The 22347-nt window shown below is 43.6% G+C and overlaps 1 protein-coding gene across 1 annotated transcript; it reads left to right on the forward strand.

The window, feature by feature from the left end:
• Nucleotides 1–12857: 12857 nt before the first annotated feature.
• PSKH1 (protein serine kinase H1) lies at nucleotides 12858–21963 on the forward strand. The gene is made up of 2 exons (XM_018564909.1): nucleotides 12858–13869; nucleotides 21609–21963. Exons 1-2 carry the CDS (start codon nucleotides 12934–12936, stop codon nucleotides 21924–21926), a joined length of 1254 nt encoding a protein of 417 aa, XP_018420411.1. The 5' UTR covers nucleotides 12858–12933; the 3' UTR covers nucleotides 21927–21963.
• Nucleotides 21964–22347: the final 384 nt, after the last annotated feature.

Here is a 22347-nt window from a genome sequence, read left to right on the forward strand (position 1 = left end):
TTAAGCACCAAGATATCTGCATGCTGTACAGAGCCTTTGCTAAGTTCATATGCAGGGGAAACCGCCCCCGTATTGCCCTGAGCAAACTCCAAAGGCCCAAGCTACTACTGGGAGCAAATTTTCCTGACATTAGGCAAATGTAAAATCTAGCCAGCCTGTTTCGACACGCCAGGGATTGGGTACATGACACCACTCACTTCACCGACACCCCCTTGGAACAAAACATGGTGGCTCCCTGGTCCCTATCTGGCGTTCTCCACACATCATGGAAGGTTCTTCCATCACCCGTCAAAAATAACATTCTCTTGAGGGACACCATAGTTACCTGGAGAGAAGTCCGGAAGCTGTATCGGATCCCAGGGGTGATTTCTCCTCTGATGCCCCTCATGTCCTGGCCGGTCTTCTCTCCAGGTAGGGATTCCAGCGTTTTCTCGCTCTGGAGAACAAGGGGTATCCGTACTATACAGGACTTACTGACTCCTTAGGGTGTCTGTAAGCCATTTAGGGAACTGCAAACCACTTTTAAAATCTCTTGCAACCACTTTCTCCAGTATGCTCAAGTCCAACACATTATCAACACAAATCTCCCACCACCATGGTCCCTGACTTTGCACACGTCCTTCTATAGACTCTTTTTTTTTGTTTAATCAATTTTTATTAATTTTATAAAGACCATAAAATTTTTTGACATACTGTATTACATGATTATACATCCAGGTACAACTTAGTGAATCAGACATTATTATTTTCTCGACATTTCATTATCATGTCTATTATAAAACTATTTGCCCATGTACCTTCTATCTATCTATTAAATTGTAACCAAGAATAGGAAGAGAAAAGAAAAGGAAGGAAAAAGAGAAAAAAAAGGGGGGAAAGACAAAATACAGGGGAAATATGGGAAGCAAATTAAGAAAGCCTTATGTGTTATCCCACCCCCTGAAACAATTTCAGTTAATGAACCATTTGTATTGGTATGTTTCCATTCTATCCTATATCCTCTGTGTATCCAGGGGAATTTTTAAAGTCGTTCCATTGTTGCCAAGTAATTTCAAATTGTTTAAAAGTGTCCCTCCGGGACATATATGGTAAATGGTGTCACTGGGGATCCCTGCAGACTGGCAAGCATCCGATCTGCAGGGATCTCCATTGACATAATTTACCATATATGGACGTTCCCATTTGTAGTAAATGCTGAAGAGAGAGAGAGGGCTCCTTCCCCTCTGTCATCAGCGATCCACGATCTTTTTATTATGTCAGTGTCAAACAGGGCAGGGAGAGAGAGAGAGGGGGGAAGGAGCCCGGCTGGCACACGGGGACGTGCAGGTAAGGAGAGAGCTGCTGCGCATGTCCATATATTCGTGGACGCGCAGCAGCTCTCAAAAATCACTGTCAGTCACAGTGAGGAAGATCAGTGGGGAGGATCCCGTCAGATACGTCGGGATGTCTCCTCATTGCGGCGCTTAGCCCCGCCCACCACCTTAAATAAGGGTTTACAGCCTTACTGTGCATTTTGGCTAATTAGAGTAAATTACATAATTTACTTATTTAGCCTAAGGAATGCATTAATCAAGAAAAGATAGAACCCCATAGTTCTCCTTTAAGATTCTTTGTTTCTGTGAATCCGTCCATGTAGTCTCCAATTCCTGCTCCCACTGTTTCAGATACAATGGGAACAGATTGGGTTGCTGATTTAATAGGATCTTATAGATTTGAGAGATACCATGTTGCAGAGAGTCAGTGGGAAAACATTTTTTTTATAGTGGTGTGAGTTCAGATATAGTGCGTAATGGTTTAAAATAAAATGTGATGATTGCCTATGTCTCCATGTGTCAAATGAATAAGTCCCCCATTGTGCTCGGAGATATGCTAACGAATGTGGTTTGTGTCCATCACATACATGGTGGAGCTTTAAAGTAGCGTGATTCGTCCATTTAAGAAAACTTGTCTTGTGCATTCCTGGTGGGAAAAAAAGGTGATCTATCACTGGCATTATAGGGGAGTTATATTGCCCTATTAGCCGGGAATATAGTGAGTTCCAAATGTTTAACGTGTGACAGGTAAGTGGCGATGTAATTTCCAATATTCTTGGGGGATCCAACAAATGTTCGATACTACTTGGCCAGCAAGCACATTCTCTACCTCTACCCATCGTTTAGTTTCAATGTGAAAGTGTAAATCTAACATTCTATTAATTGCAACAGCCCGGTAATAATTCCTAAAATCTGGTAATGCTAAGCCTCCCTGACGTCTAGTCCTAATTAGGGCTCCATGAGAGATCCTAGCAGGAGAGCGTCTCCAAACGAAACGACTGACCACCGACCCAATAGCTCGTAAATAAAAATTAGGTATAATACCCGTGGTAATATCATCATCTTAATGACATTTATGCAGCCCCCAAGGGAGATACATGGGCGATGATTAAACCAAGTATTAAGGTCCTTGTTAATTGCATTCAACAAGGTCATGTAATTAACCGTAAATAATTATGTAGTTCTAGAAGTAAGTGATATGCCAAGATATTGCATTTTATGGTTTTGCCAACTAAAAGGCATTACTTCTTTCAAGGTCGATACCATGTGCCCCGGGGTGGATATATTTAGAATTTCGGATTTAGAAAGATTCATTTTAAAATTTTATACCTGACTGAAGGATTTGAATTCTTGTATCAGTGAAGGCAATGAAATCTGGGGTTGTGAAATAAAAAAAAGAATGTAATCCGCATAGGCGGCCAATTTTTGTTCTGTAGTACCTACTGTAATACCCGAAATATTCCTATTAAGTCTAACCGAGGTGAGGAAGGGTTCTAGTGAAAGGGCAAATAACATCGGAGATAATGGGCATCCTTGGCGTGTGCCATTCTGTAGTGTAAAATTATTTGATAAGAATCCATTTACTTTAATTTGAGCGGTAGGGTTGTTATATAGTGCCATTATCCCGGTCAAGAACCTGGGTCCCATTCTTACTGCTTGACGGGTGGCACAGAGATAGTCCCTGATCGACTCTGTCAAACGCTTTTTCAGCGTCCGTAGACAGAAGCAAGGTGGATTTTGAGCATAATGAGGCCTGATGTATTAAATTGATCGCCCTCTGGGTGCTATCTCTAGCTTCCCTGCCAGGGATGAAGCCTGTTTGATCAGTTGTTACTATATGGGACATTAAACCACTAAGTCTAGTCGCCAAGACTTTAGCATAGATTTTTATGTCTGTATTAAGTAATGATATTGGCCTATAGCTACTAAATGTAGTTGATTCCTTACCCGGTTTAGAAAATACAGATATATAAGCATGTAATGTTGATGGGAGTGGAGGGGTGCCATTCAAAAAAAGAATTAAAGTACTCATATAAGTGAGGGAGCAATAAATGTTGAAAATTTTTATAATATTGTGATGTGTAGCCATTAGGCCCCGGACTTTTCCCACTGGCCATTACAGCTATTGCCTGTTGCATTTCCTCTATGCTTATAGGGGATTCCAAATTTTCCATGTGCGGTTTGGATAAAGAGGGAAGAAGAGTTGGAGTTAGGTAATTCGGGATGCGATCCAGATGTTGAGCCATAGTTTGGGTGGTAGATTCAGATCTTACCTTATACAGGGATAAATAATAGTCTTTAAAAACATTAGATATATCCGATGTTGTAATTACCATAGCATCTTGTTTGGTTTTTATTTTGTCAGACTTTCAATAGTCTAGCTAAGGATTTCCCTGGTTTATCACCCAATTCATAAGAGCGTTGGGAAAGATAGTTAAGGGATCTTTTATACTTAAAGCATAACACGTCTTTCAAATCTTCCCTCACCCTTGTCAGTTCCAGAAGTACCCGGTCTGTCAGTGATCCTTTATGGATCCGTTCTAATGTGGCCACTTTTGCTAAGAGCTCTGTTATCCACCCGTTTTTTCCCCTCTTTTTACGGGACCCGTGGGAAATAAAGGATCCTCTAATTGTGGCCTTATGTGCCTCCCAGACCATGCCCGGTGATATATCTCCTCCAGTGTTTTCAATGAAATAGTTAGAGAGATCTCTTGTTACAGCTAATACTACATTATCATCCCGTATTAGTGATTAATTTAATCTAGAGCTGCAGCTAACGATTATTTTCAAAATCGATTAGTTAGCCGATTATTCAGTTCGATTAATCGGTTAATCGGATAAACAATAAAATACATTTTTAAAAATGGCTCCAGTGATGGGACTACTAGTTTGTATTGAGATTGCACTCCATCACAGGAGCAAGCTTGGAGCGGTGGAAGTAAAAAAGAAAAAAAATAGTGTGGTGTGCAATATAGTGAAAAGGAAAGTGTAAAATTATACAGCAATGAATGCAGAATGGCACCGACTATAGAGGACTACAAATCCCAGCAATAGTACATTATACAGCGCAATGCAGAATATCACCAGCTATAGAGGACTACAACAAATCCCAGCAATTGTACATTATAGCTGGCGGTATTCTGCATTGCGCTGTATAATGTATTATTGCTGGGATTTGTAGTCCTCTATACAGCGCAGTGCAGAATATCACCAGCTATATAGGAATACAACAAATCCCAGCAATACATTATACATAGTGTATAATGTATTGCTGGGATTTGTATTCCTCTTTAGCTGATGGTACATTGCTCTGTATAATATACAGCACAATGTACCATCAGCTATAGAGGAATACAAATCCCAGAAATACATTATAGAGCACCATGTGTGGGGAAAGTGCAGGCTTACCTGAGCAGTCTTCCAGCAACTTGCTTCTGAGATCGGACCTGTCTATCGCCGGCTGTCATCCCCCCACACCTGCTCCTCCTTACTACATCTCGCCGCGTCCCTGTGCCGATCGTGGATGTGGGCGGGCGGTCAGTGTGAGGCAGGGAGGAGGTGTGGCGTGAAGAGCGTGGATGTGGGCGGGTCTGGCAGCAGCGAGCGTGAGGTGGGGAGGAAGTGCGGCGTGGGTGGAGCCGTGAACAGGGCCAACTGATCGGAAGCCGATTAATCGATTATTGAAAAAGTTGACAACTTTTTCAATAATCGATTATAATCGATTATGTCGATTAGTTGTTGCAGCCCTAATTTAATCTCCACATAAACGGTGGGCGATTAGCCCCTGGAAGTCTCAGAGTCATCATCACCGGTACGTGGTCTGAGAGGGTAGCAGAAAGAACGTTTGTGTCCTGTATGATCCCAAGGTGATAGTGATCTACAAAAATAAAATCTAACCGTGTATATGTATCATGTACTCGTGAGTATACAGTATAGTCCCTGTCTCGTTGCAACGCATGTAATTGTGTTTTAAGAGATTTAAGCCGTTTAAAGGCTATATGGGATCGGCCTGCTGATGTGTCAAGGGAGGGGTCCAAATGTAAATTAAAGTGACATTAAACCCTTTTTCCTTTCCTTTCTCTTTGCTGCTTTTCATTTTAAATCCTCATGTCTTCTCATGCTAGGTGAGAACTTCCCTTTTCAGCTCAGGGCCTCTTCCTGTAGTGCTGGCTTAGGTTACAAGCCTATACACATACACCATGTATCTATTCCTCAGACAAGGCAGTCTGCTGCAAAACAGAAGTTCTGCAGAGCATGAGAACACATACAGATTTAAAAGGAAGAACAGCAAAGAGAAGGGAAACAACCATGGATTACAGTAAGGCACACATTACAGTATTGTTTTATGTTAAAAAATCTGAGGGTTTAATGCCACTTTAAGGTCTCCTGCCAGATTAACTATACCTTCCTAATACTCTGACAAAAGGCAAAGCATTTTACAGAGAAATATAGTCGTTTTTTTATTAGGGGCATATATAGAGACCACCTGGTTATCAATTGTTCCCTTAAGAAAGAGGTATATCCCGTCTGTATTAAGGGATAATACAGAGAGGAAATGCCTGTTTGCGTGTGATGAGATAAGTGCGTTTCCTGTAGGAAAGCTATATCGCAGCGAAGCCGCCTTAATTCATGTATCAATTGGTGCCTTTTAACAGGGGTGTTAAGACCCCTGACATTGTATGTTAAGGTTGGCCATCGGCATTCAAAGCTGTAACATAGATTTTATCATTTGTTTTAGTGCCAGATATTCCCCAGGGCAAGTAAAAGGTATAAAGAAAAAAAAAACCCCCGAAAGGGGGGTAAAAAGAAAACAACATATACTTACATAAAAATACCAACGTATAACACAACCAGTAAGGGTTACTATTACCGTAACCGCTACCTAAGTCCAAATATAGGACTCGTGCTAGCTCATTAGAGCTACTATCGCACGTCGTGGGGAGCGTGTCTGAGCCACCTGGCCGCCGTCTGTCACTCCCTCCTACTTCCAGGGCTAGACAGAAGGAGGTTCGCACCATCAGGCTCCTGCACGCCCCACCCGCACAGTTTTAATATCCACCGTGCGCTCCCACCAGTTAAATGGGGGGAGCACCCGGAGATTATACTTTCATTATAATGAAATCAGTACATCCCTTAAAGTGAAAAACAAGATATGACCTAAACTTCAATCCGGTGTATTAACCAATCTATGTGAGCCATAAACTGCCTGCCTATGCCAGGCTGTCACCTTTATCCTAACTTGTTGCTATAAACATTCAGATATTATATATACTCATCACATATAAGTTACCACATTTCTGGGGCCTAAAGCGTAGTATATGTGCTCACCGAGTCTTATTGAAAGGAGGAGGCCTTCCAACTAGCCGACCAGTCTGCTGCGAAGTACCTCCCGCCAATGTCCAGTCGCTATTAGGGAGCAGATCACAGTCCAATATCGACTCCTGCCAGCCCGGTAATTGAGGTATGTTAATAGAAAGGGTTTCACAAAATTGAGGTAATTCTTCTGGCACACATAGTACTACAATGCTCCCGCTTTTACGCACTATTAAGCAGGACGGGAATCCCCATCTGTAGTTAATACCCGCTGATTGAGGATTTTCCAGGAGTGGGCGCAAGGCCCTACATCGTGCAAGGGTCTCCCAAGCTAAGTCAGGGTTAATCTGAATACGCACTCCATCAAGATCCATCGGTGGTTGTTTCCGCATGATATTCTCTTTCACCACATTATAATGGAAGCGGCAAATGATGTCCCGCGGTGTCTCGACTGCCCTATTGCGTGGCCGCGGGATGCGATGTATGCGGTCAAACATCAAGGGAGTGGATGGTGTTTGTCCCAGTATTTTGTTAAAAATACCCCTTCAGGTGCCCATACACCTTACGACCATCGCAAAACTTTTGTCTTGCGATGGTCGTAAGCTTATTAAAAGCTTGTACGATCTGCCCATCTTGGCCGCAATGCAGAACGGGCAGTGTCGAACGAGCAGGCTAGAAACCCGCCGACAATCGTACGATTCTCAGCAGGTTTTCGAGCATGCTGGTTCGACAAAAGACGTGCGACCGTACAGTAGAAACGGTTGCACGTCTTCGTTCACACTGCTCGATTCTCGTACGATCGCGGGATTTCCCGCGATTCTTGTACGAGAATCGAGCAGTGTATTGAGCGCCTTTAGTTTCTCTGCCAATTCTGGGTCAGTTATAGCTTCGGGTAAGCCGCGAATCAGCAAATTATTCCTGCGGCCCCTATTCTCCTGGTCCTCCAGGCGGTAAGAAGTAGTTCGTTCCCGATTTATTGAGTGCATCTGCACCTGAAGGGCCCTAATCGCCACCGAGTGAGAGTCTAAACGCGACTCCCCGTCTTCCACTCGGTGTAACAGATGCGTCATCTCACCCTTCAATGCCTCTATGTCCGTCTTCAAAGACTGCTCCAGGTGGGCGAACATATTTGTCAGCTCGTTTTTATTCGGGAGAGTTTTCATCAGCTCTTCTATGGGTAGTGATATCGAGTGCTCCAGTTCACCCCCCTGCTCCAGTCCGAGGGTTGAAGAGTCCATTACCCTCTGCCTGGGGGAGAGACTCGAGCGAACCGCTGAGCCCTGTGACCGGTTCAGGGTCTCGGACTCCATATAACGCTGTATCGAGCTCGTGGTTGGGACCTTCGGCGCCCCTTGCTTTCCGGTCTTCTTGCGGTTCATCCTCAGTTTTCCTCTGCAAGGGATGTCTATGTACAGGTGTGCGGGCGGATAGCGTGGAGCTCACGCTAAACACGACCAGCCGCCATTACGATCAGGGCACGCCCCAAAGTTTCAGTAATTAATAAGATATTGCTTCTATAGACTCGACCTCCCCATCTCAGAAACTCCCTCTGTCCACCATTCTCTCTACAATTAGTGTCCCAAGACACCAAAAAAGGATCCAGGACCTGAGGGTGTTTGCAATCGAATACATCCCCACACACCTATCTCTTTCAGAACATTTTCATTCACTATGTAGAAGAGAAACGTTCTGGATTTACAAACTTAACACCTTAACACCCAATGGGCTGAATGAAGAAATTGAAATACATACCATTCTCTAGTGTGTCTCCATTCATCCTAACACCATCAACTAGAACAACATTTTGTAGGCTATGGAGGATCACAAACACTAATAGTGGTGGGTTAGCACCCTGACCCGGATGTCAGTTTGCGCACGCACCGAGAAGATCCTGTTATAATAGGAAAACCGCCATGCCCTGGCGCAGAATTCATGAGCTGTCCATAAGTTCCCCAACTGGTTCTTTAGGCGACCCAAGTGGACCCACATGTTAATTGGTGCTACCCCCAACATTCATATCGGGAGCAGGTAGTCACCTCATAATAGTTTTAGTGCTATATTTCTCCTTTTCCATTGGACAATAAACACCAATTTTTATTCAAATAAATTGTTTATTCAATTTTTTAATCAACTTTTTATTAATTTTTTTAATAAATTTGACATTTTAATAAATTTTTCATCTACATTTTTTTCTATTTATAATGAAAAATATATTTATACACTTGTTCGTATTCACATCAGGATGTAGGTCCTCCACCTGTCAGTATGTTCCATATTCTATGTAATATAGAAGTGTAAATAAATTTGCTTCAGTATCAGACCAATCAGTTGTCTAAACAGTAATACCCAGTTTTAGTAACCTTGTACAACAGTTAATTTAGTGACAAAGATCACACACGGGCCCCAGAATGACAATCAGATCTGAGTGCGAGAAATCTTGATGAAACATCCACTGAGTGCCCTCGAGACTGATAGTCCGCCTCCCGGCGTCTAAGACTATCACGGCACCCATTCGGACTTGACTCCTCCCCCCTGTCAACTTCAAGATACATTCAGTTTCCCGCGGCTTATACCGCTGTAAGGCTTGACAAAAAGGGTTACCCTCGAAACGCGTAGCGGCCAACTCATCCTACATGTGTGTTACACAGCTCAGTAAAATCTCCCTCGGACATACGAGCACTGACTGACCCCGTTGACTGGACCCCCCATTGGTCGCGTCGCACACGACACTGCTCAGTGCGCATTCCAGCTGCCGGGCAGTTTTCTCTCTTCTGCTCCAGCTGCCGTGGCTCGGCCTGGCCAGCCGAGGACGCGGCCTGGGAATATCGTGGACATTCTAGACCTTCCAGTCCGGCATTACACAGACCAATATCAGTGATCTTACGTGATCTCAGGGATTCTGGGTGCCAATCCATGACATCTCAACTATAAGTTACATACCTACCACCTCAATCTAAACTATTCAGCCAGTTATAGCAGGCTGCTCAGCATTCATTTATCGTATGTATTCTAGGTAGTTGCGCTCTTCCATGTATTGTTTCTGATGAATATGTTGCACGGGGCTCCTCTCCCTGGTTTTGAAGAAATTATGCACACCTTCTCCCATAAAGTCAGCAAGTGAGAGACTTGACCATATTACAGCAGTGCGCTTCCATGTATTTTTGTTTCATATAGATCATCTATCCACTCTGCCTCTCCCTCTGTGTTTCCCAACAATGTTATCAGATGGGCAAACCTCCTCCAGATACCAGTGGAGGAGGTTGACCACTTGCTTCTCCAGGGATGGCTTTCGCTTAGAAGGGCTACCATGGAGGGAGATCCAGTTTAAACTAATACATAGAGCCTTTTATGCCTTCAATCTCAGGTACACTAATAACTTAATCTGGCTTTGTTCCTCTAGTCAGCAATTTTGGTGGCTCTGTGTCTATTTCATGCACTCACTCCATCCTCCCCCTCACTCACCCCTAGACACCTCTCACGATGGGAGCATTTGTGTCTACTGGCGGCCAAAAAAGCCATACTGATAAACTGGCTGCTACCCTCCTCCCCCTCTTTAACGTTCCTGACGGAGCTCCTCCACAAATTAATGGCACTAGACAAGTTAGAGGCCCAGTTTACTCATGCTCACACCAACAAATTTTTTACCACTTGGTCCTTGTTCCTTTTGACTGAGTTATCCCCTGGGCAACTGAAAGAGTTGATGCTATTATTCCAATATACCGAGTGGTACCTTAAGTCAAAGTTGGCAGGATCATTAGATGCCTTTAGATGTTCTTTAAGACCTCATGATGTGATTCACCCCTTGCACGATCTGTTACGTATTCTCTTAGTTACGTAGTCTCTTAGTATGCATATTTTCTGATGTATGTTTACTGTGTTTTTCTATTTTGCACTTTCTATGGCTTTACAAATGTTTTGTATCTGTATGACGGGTTTGTACTCGTAACTTTTTCCAATAAAAAAAATGATATGCGAAAAATAAAATACACAAATGCAGCATTACAGACATAAAGTTTACTTCAGAATAAAACGGTATACAAATTTTTTTATATCGCACTGGAACGCAGGGCATTTCAGTACCGCGCGTTCCAGTGCGGGCGATCACACTGCAGACGGGAGGTACATTTGGGAAGCCATGTTCTTGGTACTGCTTTTAAAAGCAGGTGATGGCTGTGTGACGACATGGTGATCAGTTTATGAGTTAAATGTGTATTGGTGTTGGGTTATGTTTAAGTGTGTTATACTGTGTAACCTGGTTATGAAAATACTGTCAGCACCACCCCTCGTTATCTCCGTTTGTACTCTGAAAGAGCTCAGGACAATGACATTCTGGCCAGGCTCCTGCTACGGCTGTCTGGAGCTCTTTAACAGGTGGAACCCTGTGGTGTTGTGTAGACAGAATGTCCAGGGAGGGGAACGGGATGTGATGGGATTATAATTTTATCTGCTCACTTTCTGTATAAAAGGTTGCACAGTTTCTCAATAAATCAGAGTTTGTTTCACCCTACAGTTGAGTCTCGACCAGTGACTGGGGAAACTGGGAGCTAAACATCAGAGGGTTGCAATATCTCCTGAACAAGGAAGAATACAGCGGCGGACATACTCATCCTGAGTACTGGGGTCCGTCACAGGCTGTTAATGTACAAGTGATCCGGCGTTCAGTGGCCGCTGCTGTCTTCCCCGGGCACCGCTGTCTCCCCGAAGCAGCTCGGCGGGTCTCCCCGAAGTGATCGGAGAGAGATTCAGCGGCTTCTATCTCTCCTCCGATCACTGGACCTGGACGTGATGTGTATTATATCACTTCCGGTGTCACTGTACACAGTCTCCGGCTCTTAGAGCCAGGAGCTGAAGCTGGGGAAGCAGATCTCGGATTCCTCGGCTTCTTTGGGGTTCCTAGGTGACATTAGGGGTCTGAAAGACTCTTGATGTCCCCATAAAGAGGACCTGTTACACCCTATCTGCTGTTACATAGGGGGCTTGTTAGCGCCCTATGTGATAGCAATAGGGTTAGTGTAAAAAAAAAGAAAGTGTTTAAAAGTTATAAAAATTAAAGTAACATAAAAGAAATTTTTTTAAAAATGCAACCCCCACGTGCATGCACATACACACGTCGGTGCGAAAAGGACAATTGCGCTACACATGTTATATGTTGCTGCGAGCGTCGGAGTGAGAGCAATAATTCTAGCGCTGTCAATCACTGTTAGCACTAAGGCCTCATTCACACTGCCGCTCATATACGCACGTATTGTACCATTTCATATAGTGCACGCATAGACGCTCGTATATACGCGCATAGACATTCGTATATACGCGCATAGACGTTCGTATATACGCAATATACAATTTTGCTTGCGTTGTGTGTGAATGAGGCCTAAACTGATGAGCGGTAAAAGCTTTTAAAATGTTCCCTATGGGAAATTTTGGGTATTTAAATTTGTGCGGCTTCACGGGCGAACGCAATTTTAAGGCTTGACATGTTTGGTATCTATTTACCCGGCGAGACCCCGTCTTTTATATTTTACCAAAAAATTGGGTATTATTTTATGTTTCTGTGCACTAAACTAGTTTATTTTTTCCTAAAAATACCGGTTTGATAAACATTTGCGCAAAACCGTGCCATGTAAAAAATTGCAACTAGCATTTTTTTATTCTACAAGGCCTCTGCTTTCAGAAAATATATAATTGTTTGGTGGTCTGAAGCTGTTTTCTAGCCAAAAATTTATATTTTATCATGTGTACGCAAATGGTAAGAAAATGCCCCGGACAGCAAGTGGTTTGCATTTTTAATTTTTATTTATTTAACTTTTTTTAAACTTTTACTTTACTTTTTTTACTTTATTGCTGGGAGCAATAGCCAGCCTGCTATTGGATATTTCAAATTGCAATAGCAGGCTGGCTATTGCATCTGCCTGTTGTCAATCAGCAAAGGAGGGGCCAGAAGGAGAAAGTTTTCTATCAGGTCCTCCCATTCTGATTGACAGCAGGCAGTGGGTAGGTGCAATAGCCAGTGTCCTATTGGCTATTGCAATTTGAAATATCCCCCAGCAGTCTGGCTATTGAAACCCATTGTAGCAGCGGCAAATAATCTATGATGAGAATCGTTACCAACGATTCTCATGATCGTTTTTAATCGATTTTAATCAAATAGCTGTTGCAGTTCTATTATTAAGTATTCTTATATTACATGATGGTAAACAGCACATTTATTATTATTTTTTTATTTCAAGGTCCACTTGAAGCTATTACTAAGCCGACAGTTTACAGATTTATGCAAACACAATGCCACATGGAAGACTGAAGGTTTCCCATGATGGGCTGTGGGACAAGCAAAGTACTTCCTGAGCATCCAAAGAACATTCAGCTGGACTTGGTAAAAAAAGTGGAGCCCTACCTAATGCCAAAAAATGACCAATATAAGCATTTTATTACAGACCATGGACGGATAGAGACCAAAGGAGGTTCTCCAACAACACAATACCCTTGTGGCTTCCAGCATGGCCACTCAGAAACTTCTGATCCTCGAAGACATAAAGTAGCTAAATACAGGGCCAAGTTTGACCAAAGAGTGACTGCAAAATATGATATTAAGGCTCTTATTGGTAGAGGAAGTTTTAGCCGTGTTGTTAGAGTCGAACATAAGGCCTCCAAACAACCATATGCAATTAAAATGATTGAAACCAAATACAGAGAAGGGAGGGAGGTATGTGAGTCAGAACTTAACGTGCTGAGACGAGTGCGGCATACAAATATCATCCAGCTTATTGAGGTCTTTGAAACACAGGAAAGGGTATATATGGTAATGGAATTAGCTACAGGAGGAGAACTTTTTGACCGCATAATAGCCAAAGGCTCCTTCACAGAACGAGATGCTACTCATGTGCTACAAATGGTTTTGGAAGGTGTAAAGTACTTGCATACTCTTGGGATCACACATAGAGACTTAAAACCTGAAAACCTCCTATATTATCATCCAGGAACAGATTCAAAAATTATGATTACAGACTTTGGTCTTGCAAGTGCACGAAAGAAAGGAGATGACTGTTTAATGAAGACAACCTGTGGAACACCAGAATATATTGCACCTGAAATTCTGGTAAGAAAGCCTTATACCAATTCTGTGGACATGTGGGCACTTGGAGTTATATCCTACATTCTTCTCAGTGGAACTATGCCTTTTGAAGATGATAACAGAACACGTCTGTACCGGCAAATTTTAAAGGGAAAATACAGCTACTCTGGAGAGGTAAGTGCTTCACAATAATTGAATGTCTCTAATTAAAAATTATTTTTCTCCTAGTCGTCCTACAGGAAATTACTTTGAATCCACTCTCACTATTGGAAGTGCTTGAAAGCACTTAAGGAAACCTTTAATTAGAGAGGTGCTGACCTCCTTCCAAGGATATGTGTTGCTTGGATGGCTCCAATGTTAAAAAATAGACAAACATTTTGTTTACATTTTAAATGAGAAATGAAGCCATTTTTATCCTGAAATAAACATTAGAGTGTATTACTAATGAGACAATAGCCACAAATACTGTAGAGTGGCTGGACAGCATGTAAGCAGCTTGATTAGGCCACAATGTAAGGGAGAGTTGGGTCTGGTTTTATCTTGAAACAAACATTATTAGTATTTTTTAAAGATATAATAGCCACATATTAGGAGACCACCTTATTCCAACCTAAACATACCTGCTCATGCATTAACCTGAGGATGGTGCAGTTTTCACTTTCCTTTAATTCAATCGTTAAAATTAAATTCTGCAGGTTTTCTTGAAGAGCACAAAATCCTTCCTTCTAATAGCATAAGCTAATGCTTATGAAATATTAACTAGTTATGTTACATTTTAAAATATTAGGGTGAAAGTGGTGAAATACAGTATATGTATGGCTATTCGTATTTATTTATTTTACTACATTCTAGTCTTCTAAAATATTCAACCAAAAGTAATATTTCTTTTTGTGCTGTTGACAGTTATTTTTCAGGTTTGTCTTTCAATAAAGTACTAGAAAACAATTTTTATTAAAAAAAAATAATGTTCAAAATTCTACAGTCTACAAGAATCAATGCTTACCAAACACTTGTGTGTAGACGGGTGCATTTTATTTTTGTGCTACTGACATGTTTTTTTTAGTTCTATCTTTCAATAGCTGGTAAAAGCTTGAGATGATGAGGGCGGCCTCCCTTGCTTCTCTTGTCCAAACACCCCTGGTATTGGTGGACAGAGGGTGTAGGGACTGAGGAGGGGCACGAGTGCCTGATGAAGTGGATACACCCGGAGCTGGAGATGCAGGTGGACTAGTCTGGAGGAAGATGATGGCAGTCACTTCCTGGAATATGACGTCAGCAATGGGTGAAGCTGGCACCAGAGCAGATCCGAAGTAAGGAACAAGCTGGGTCACGATCAAGCGGGCAGCGAGGTACAGGATCAGCAAACAGAGGCAGCGTCAAGAGCAGGCCTGGTCGGTAAAGTGCAGGCAAAGCAGTGCAGAATCAGCACGCAGAAGGAAGGTCCACATCAAGCCAAGGTCAGGGGCAGGCAGCAATCGGCAGAATCAGGAAACACAGGAAGCAGGGCACTAGCTGAAGAACTCTCAGCAAGGAAAAGGTACAGAGCTCCTCCTTAAATAGTCCGTCTGGCGCCAAGGTTCAAATGGGTGCTCCTGTACGTGTGTGCGCATGTGGCATAGTGCACGTGCAATCCTTCCACTAAAACATGTCATATGCATGCGCGCATGAAAATGTACAGCACTTCTTTGACATTGCCCCCTCCCAAGGGGCAGCCTCTGGATGCCCAACTGCCTTCTTTTTCCCAGATACATATTAAAGAAGGACTAGATAAGCCTTTTAGCATTCACGTTAGATTCAGGCTCCCAAGAATTCTCCTCTGGCCCAAAACCTTTCCATTTGATCAAGTATTGCACCTCACCTCTGTGTCTTCTGCAGTCCAGCATGGATTCTGCTTCACATTCCTCTTCATCAATGATAACAGGTTCAGTTGAACTAGATGTATGGTTAGGAAATGGATCTAATACATCAGGTTTGAGTAGAGAAACATGAAAAACAGGATGAATCTTGAAAGAATTTGGCAACTTTAATTTGTATGCCACAGAATTAATCTTCTTTTCCACAGGAAATGGCCCAATATATTTAGGACCCAGCTTCTTTTGAAGGGCATGCTAGCTTCAGATTAATTGTAGATAGCCTGGGCGTGGCTTACGCATGGCGCTGGACGGTCGCACTTAAGCAGAGCTCCCATCTCAGCCCTCGAAAAACTGCCGTAAGACGACTAAATCTTCACCTGACCCATCATCCATCTAGACACAAACATGGGACGGAAAAGCCAACGCTCATCTGGCTCGAAAAAGGCGGCCTCCGGTACCTTTGAAAAGGTACTTGATCGCAGACACGAGATCCTCACAGGCACCCTCACGGCCTACCACGCGTCAGGCGCCTGCGGATCGATCTAAAGCACTTACTCTCCCGGCCACGCCGCAGTCTCCGGGCTCCCCAGGATCCACCAGCGATTCGGAAGCTTCTACCCTGGCAACGCTACAGGAGGATCTGCAGGTGTTGGACGCCATGAGAGACCTCCCAACGAAGTCGGACCTGGCTCACATGTTCCAGGTCCTGGAGACTTCGCTCAAGCAAGACCTATCCAGCATGAGAGCAGATCTCTCACATATCCTCACCAGGGTGGAGGAATCGGAGACTAGGCTGGATGACCATGACAGAGCTATCAGGGAACTCCGTGAAGCAAACTGGCGGATGGCCATGGGGCAGCGGAATCTCCTCTACAAGATGGGAATAATCTGCGGATTCGGGGCCTACCAGAGGCTACGGCCAACGCGTAGCCTCCCTGCAAGGTATATTCAATACTATCCTGGGGAGACCGGTCTCTACACCCATACACTTTGACAGGGCCCACAGGGCACTGCGCCCACGTAATCTGTCGGACTCGGCTCCCCGAGATGTTATATGCAGATTTCACAACTTTGGGTATAAGGAAGAAGTGTCCCGCAACCTGAGGGGGATGTCAGCCATTGACTTTGATGGAGCCCAGCTCCACATATACCCGGACCTGGCCCGTGAAACCCTAGAACGCAGACGAGCCCTGCGCCCTCTATTGGACCAACTGAGGAAGGACGGGATCATCTACCGTTGGGGCTTCCCGGCTAGCCTGATCGCCCGGAAAGGTGGCAGGTCTACCACCTTGCGCTTTCCTGAGGAACTGGAATCCTTCTGTTCTGAGCTCAACATCCCTGTACCTGAATTACCTGGCTGGGTCTGCGAAGTACCGGGCCCATCATGTGACGCGACTGCAACTTGGCGCACTCCATCCAAGAAAAGACGTTCTGGAAGACCAGAGGCATCCGCAGGACAAGGGTGAGACGACACAGAGTCCTCATGTTCTTTCTTTTACCAAAATCAAATTGGCTTTCTTACCAAGACGCTTAACAGCCTCCTGGACTTTGCATCAGGGGTCCTACTGGTGGGAGGGGACTTTAACCTGGCATTGGAACCGCACTTGGACGTATATTCGGGCCGCTCAGCACTCTCCTATAGTCAATTATCCTGTCTCAAAACATTCTTACACAAAGCGCAACTAATAGACACATGGAGGTTTCACAACCCGGCTGGCAAAGACTATTCACATTATTCCGCCACCCATAAGATTTACTCGCGCATAGACATGATCTTTATTGATCATCATCACCTACACTTGGTCGAATCGACCTCAATAGCCCCGAGGACGTTATCGGACCATTCCCCGGTTCTGACTTCCCTCACCTGGCCATCCTTACCAGTTAAATCCAATAATTGGAAATTGAATGAATACTTACTGAATTGCCCCGTCTCCAGAGCACAGCTGGCGGAGGACTTGCAACTCTATTTTCAGCTAAACTCCTTACCTGGATCCCCGCCGGCTGTGGTCTGGGAGGCGCACAAAGCTGGGATCAGAGGTAGATTGATAGAACTGGGAGCAAGGAAAAAACGGGAAGCGGAACGGGAAATGCAGACCCTACTGACACAAATAAATACCTAGAACGCCTTCATAAACGCTCTTTACAACAGGCACACCAACAGTCGCTCTAAAAGTGTAGGGAGGACCTGAAAAAAATTCTAGATCAAAACACAGCCCGTAAATTTATGTGGATGCGCCAGTGAAACTATGAGTGGAGCAACAAACCCGGGAGACATCTGGCCCGCTCTTTGCGCCTTAAACAGTCATCAACGTTCATTCCCAAAATTAAGACTAAGGGGGATAAACTGGTACATCTCTCCCAAGACATTGCCAGGGTGTTTAGCGAGTATTATCGCACCCTATATGATGTAGCAGACACTCAGACGCCTCCTACCGTTGGGCAGCAGCACAGGAAAGTTCTTATAGATCAGTACTTAAGTAAGGCTCACCTCCCCACACTCCCGGAGGAAGAGTTGGAGGCATTGGAGGTAGACTTTACAGAGGAGGAGTTTGCGAAAGCATTACATATGATGGCTACGGGCAAGGCTCCTGGCCCAGACGTGTTCACTCTTACATATTACCGCACTTTCAAAGATATTCTGCTACCTCCTCTGACCTGCTTTGCCAATTCTCTCTCCTCGGGAGGTGAGTTACGGAAGGAAACAAACCCTTCTCCTCCCTGTGTAGCTCACCTAGACCCTCCTTCATGGATGTGTGGCGATATGGGCAGCTGTCGCATTTCGTGGGACAGCTCCCCTCACCACTGAGATCCAAACGGGAGCTGAACCCATTGGAACTGCTCTTCCCAGCAGATTCAGCCCCTACTAAGAGCATCTCCTCCATGTACAATGTCTTGTCGCGTTTGGATGCCTCCTCTCACCCGCCCTATTTGGCGATCTGGGAAAAAGAGCTGGACAGCCCCCTTACTGAGAGACGCAGAGCACGTGTTCTGGCCTTCTCAAGAGGGGTGAGCAGATCCTCATGCATCCAGGAGCTCCACATTAAGCTGTTAGGTCGGTGGTATTACACTCCTCAGAAACCCCGCTGTGTTGGAGAGGCTGTGGACAGGTGGCCATGGATGCTCATATATGGTGGCAATGCCCAAAAATAACGCCCTTCTGGCGGCAGGTAGTTGAGGAGATGTTCCACATACAGGGAACGGAGGTGCACCTTATCCCCTGGGAGATGCTGTTTCATGGTGCAGAGGGATCAATGGGCCGCTATGCTCGTTCCATCACACCACATTTACTCAATGCAGCTAAAGCCTTAATTCCGGCCAAATGGAAGAGTGAGTCTGCTCCTACCCTGTTAGAGTGGTTGGACAGGGTGGAACAGATTTACTGCATGGAGGAACTTACTCTTACCGAACCTGACCAAATAGAACACCTATAGAAAACATGGGCGTGTTGGGTAGCATATAAGACGACCCCCGCATACCTCACCAAGAAGAGGGTATAGGTTCAGATGAGTCTGCGACCATAAGGTGTTTGGTTAACAAAAAAATTAAAAAAATTAAAACAAAATTCTGTAATAGAAAACACGGGAAAGACCTAGGTCATTGGTGTTCAAACCAGGGACATACAGCTCACTGACTAGGCCTGGGCGACACGGGCAACAGCACAACAACTGTATAACTTATGACAGATCATATATATTATGTGTAATGTGAGAAATGAGCTTACATCTTCCCACCCCACCTACCCTTCCACCCAGTTAATCCCCCTCCCCCATACCTTCCCCTGCCTCCCCGCAATCAAGCCTTTTAGGCTCAACGCTTATTATGCGAATGCAAGATTTTAGGATAAGTTTCATGTGTTGAGCAAAATACGTACTGATATATGTATTAAGATCACTCTATGGCTGATTGTTTCCCTTAATGTGTGTTTATGTGTAATTCTACTCTTTGTACTTTTGTATGAAAACTTCTTTCAATAAAAACTTATTATAAAAAAAATTGTAGATAGCCATACCCGATCCCCAGGGTTTAGATTTAGTTCTCTACGCTACTTATCAAATTTATTTTTTATTATCTTTCTGTGCCTTTCCATTCCTCGAACCTGGATGGTAAGTAATGTGGAAATTAAAGCGTGAAAAGAACAATGTCCATGCCTATACCAGCGGCAGAAATAACCAGTCCCAAGAATTGAAAAGATGTTTGCTCAAACTCGCATTTCTCTGACCTTTGTGTATAGCCCATGAAATCTAAGCCTGGCAAGAACCTGCTTAACATGCTTGTGGTGCAGATCCAGGGAAGAGGAGAAAATGAGAATGTCATCAAGATAAACTTACCATGAAGAGATCTAAGAAGTCACGGAAAATGTGATTCACAAAGTGTTGAAAGGTGGCTGGGGCATTACACAAGCCAAAAGGCATGACCAGGTACTTGAAGTACCCAAAGCGAGTGTGAAAGGCTGTCTTCCAATCATAACCTTCACGAATACGGACCAGATTGTAAACTCCCCGGAGATCCAATTTAGTAAAACTAACAGCTAAAAAAAGTTTTTGAAATAATTCTGGAATTAAGGGTAGAGGATAGCAGTTTTTAATGGTGATTTAGTTTCTGTAGTCCACGCTTGGATGCAAGGTGTGATCTTTTTTCTCTATGAAGAATATTCCCGCTCCAGCTGGAGAAGTGGATGGGCAAATTAATCCTTTTTTTTAGATTGTCCTCGATGTAGTCCTTTTTAAGGCTTCCAGCTCAGGTTTAGAGAGAGGAAAAATTCGGCCAAACTGAATTTCTGCCCCTGGTAGTAATTCGATAGGTCAACCATAAGATCAATGAGGAGGAAGGGTATCAGCTCCTTGTTTGTCAAACACGTCTAGGAAAGCATGATAGGCCTGTGGGATCATTTGATGCAGTTCTGTAGACATTACGTTTAGTCCAGCGGAACGTACGTAGGGCGCGGCATCTGACGTTATTACTTCAGTGGAGCCGGACGGATGGGAGCTGTATTGCATCTGCTGTACTCAAGTACATTGAGGGTTGGGGGGCGCACTGGGGCCCCGGCGTGCATTTTTGGTTGCTGGGCCTCCAGTGCATCCCTGCACCTTATTAGGAGGAGTTGGCTACCTCCAGGTACAACTGCATGTAATTTATCGACTTCATTAATATGCTCACACTTGGAGACTCGGATACATAGAGTTAGGACCACACTTTGCAGAGGTGCCTTGGCGCGGCAGTGTGGCTTCTACATATTTTTGGCCAAAAGTTTGTTCAACTAAAACCTCTGATTTTAACGCATACTGTTGACAGGGCAATTTGTTTGGTTGCAGGCTGGCTAGCAGGTTGAGGCTGGGGAATTTTTGTGTTTTGTAACATTGAGGGAATCTCCTGTGTGAATCTTTTATGCTGGCTATGTCTTGCCATTGTGTGAGTACCTGTTTTTATCTAATACATTTTATATTTTTGAAAGGTATGCACTATGGGTCTTTTTGTTTTGTTTCTTCTCGATCTGATTAGCGTATCTACGACCTGAAATTATCTATTTTACTCTGGTATTACGGGCCTCCCTCCCCTTCTTAAGAAGGGAAAAGCGCTTGAGACCTACTCTGTGGGTCCACAGACCCAGGTGAGCACTCTTTTGTAATTTGTGCATTCACTTGGTGGAGGTGAAGGATTATCAAACAGTCTGTTGTTCTGAACACTATGAAGTCTGCTTTGGAGGACTGCTCATGTTGTTTGTACACATTGCATCGCATTGGTTGATTTGTTATCTGCACCGCATCGTTTGATTAGTTTTAGACTTTATTTCACTGTGTATGTTATGTGTTTTGAGTTCAGCCTATAACTATTGTTGTATATTTCACTGTTTATATTTGATTGTTTTTTCAGCTTGGCACATTACTTCTCTGACACATTACTTGAAAACAATATACATCAAAATATTATTCAAAATAATAATTCTATGGTCTATGAAAACTAATGCTTACTAAACTTTTAGAAGTGTAGCTATGTGCATCTTCTTAATGTTGTCTATTCTTTATTCTTCTTTTTTTTTAATGTTTTTTAAACCTGCAGCCTTGGCCCAGTGTCTCAAACCTGGCAAAGGACTTTATTGATCGCCTGCTGATGGTGGAGACCAGTGAAAGAATGACAGCATCCCAAGCTCTTAAACATCCCTGGGTTGTAAGCATGGCTGCATCTTCATCTATGAAAAATCTGCACAGGTCTATTTCTCAGAACTTGCTCAAGAGGGCTTCATCCCGATGTCAGAGCACCAAGTCTGCACAGTCTGTTCGTTCCAGTCGCTCTAACAAGTCAACTAAGTCCCGGAGAGTGCGAGAACGAGAACTAAGGGAACTCAATTTGCGTTACCAGCAACAATATTATGGATAACATTGTTCAAGTAAAAATGTATTTTGTGTTGCCAGTGACTTTTGCCATTTTTGTGGTTGGAAACTTTGCAGTCTATTCAGTTATTTTATTGCTTTTTTTAAATTGTTTATTGAGATAAGGAAGTATTTATTACTTCTATGCATTCTTTCTTAGCTATCTGTTGATCTAAAATGTTCTTGGTCAAGCCCTTCATCCTCCATGTCCTGCAGCAGTCGCTGTTTGGCATTTGTCATTGAGCATTTTTTTCCTGGAGAAATATTAGAGATTTTTTTTTTAATACAGTCCAGGGATTTGTTTGCAAGTCCTGGAAGAGGAAAGAAGTGCCTGGTTTTGGACTTTTTTGCCAATTGTATTACTGAACACCACAGAAGTAATGTTTTTTTTTTCCAAACTCTCTTGATTCATATTTTAACATAGTTTT

The sequence above is a fragment of the Nanorana parkeri genome, unplaced genomic scaffold, assembly GCF_000935625.1.
Source record: "Nanorana parkeri isolate BGI_ZX_2015 unplaced genomic scaffold, ASM93562v1 scaffold794, whole genome shotgun sequence".
NCBI classification, from domain to species: domain Eukaryota; kingdom Metazoa; phylum Chordata; class Amphibia; order Anura; family Dicroglossidae; genus Nanorana; species Nanorana parkeri.

Excerpts from the sequence above, each read along its gene's own strand:
- PSKH1 (XM_018564909.1), top strand. The coding sequence starts at position 12,934 with ATGATGGGCTGTGGGACAAGCAAAGTACTTCCTGAGCATCCAAAGAAC. Across the intron at positions 13,870-21,608 it reads AATACAGCTACTCTGGAGAG|CCTTGGCCCAGTGTCTCAAA; the intron begins GTAAGTGCTTCA and ends TTAAACCTGCAG.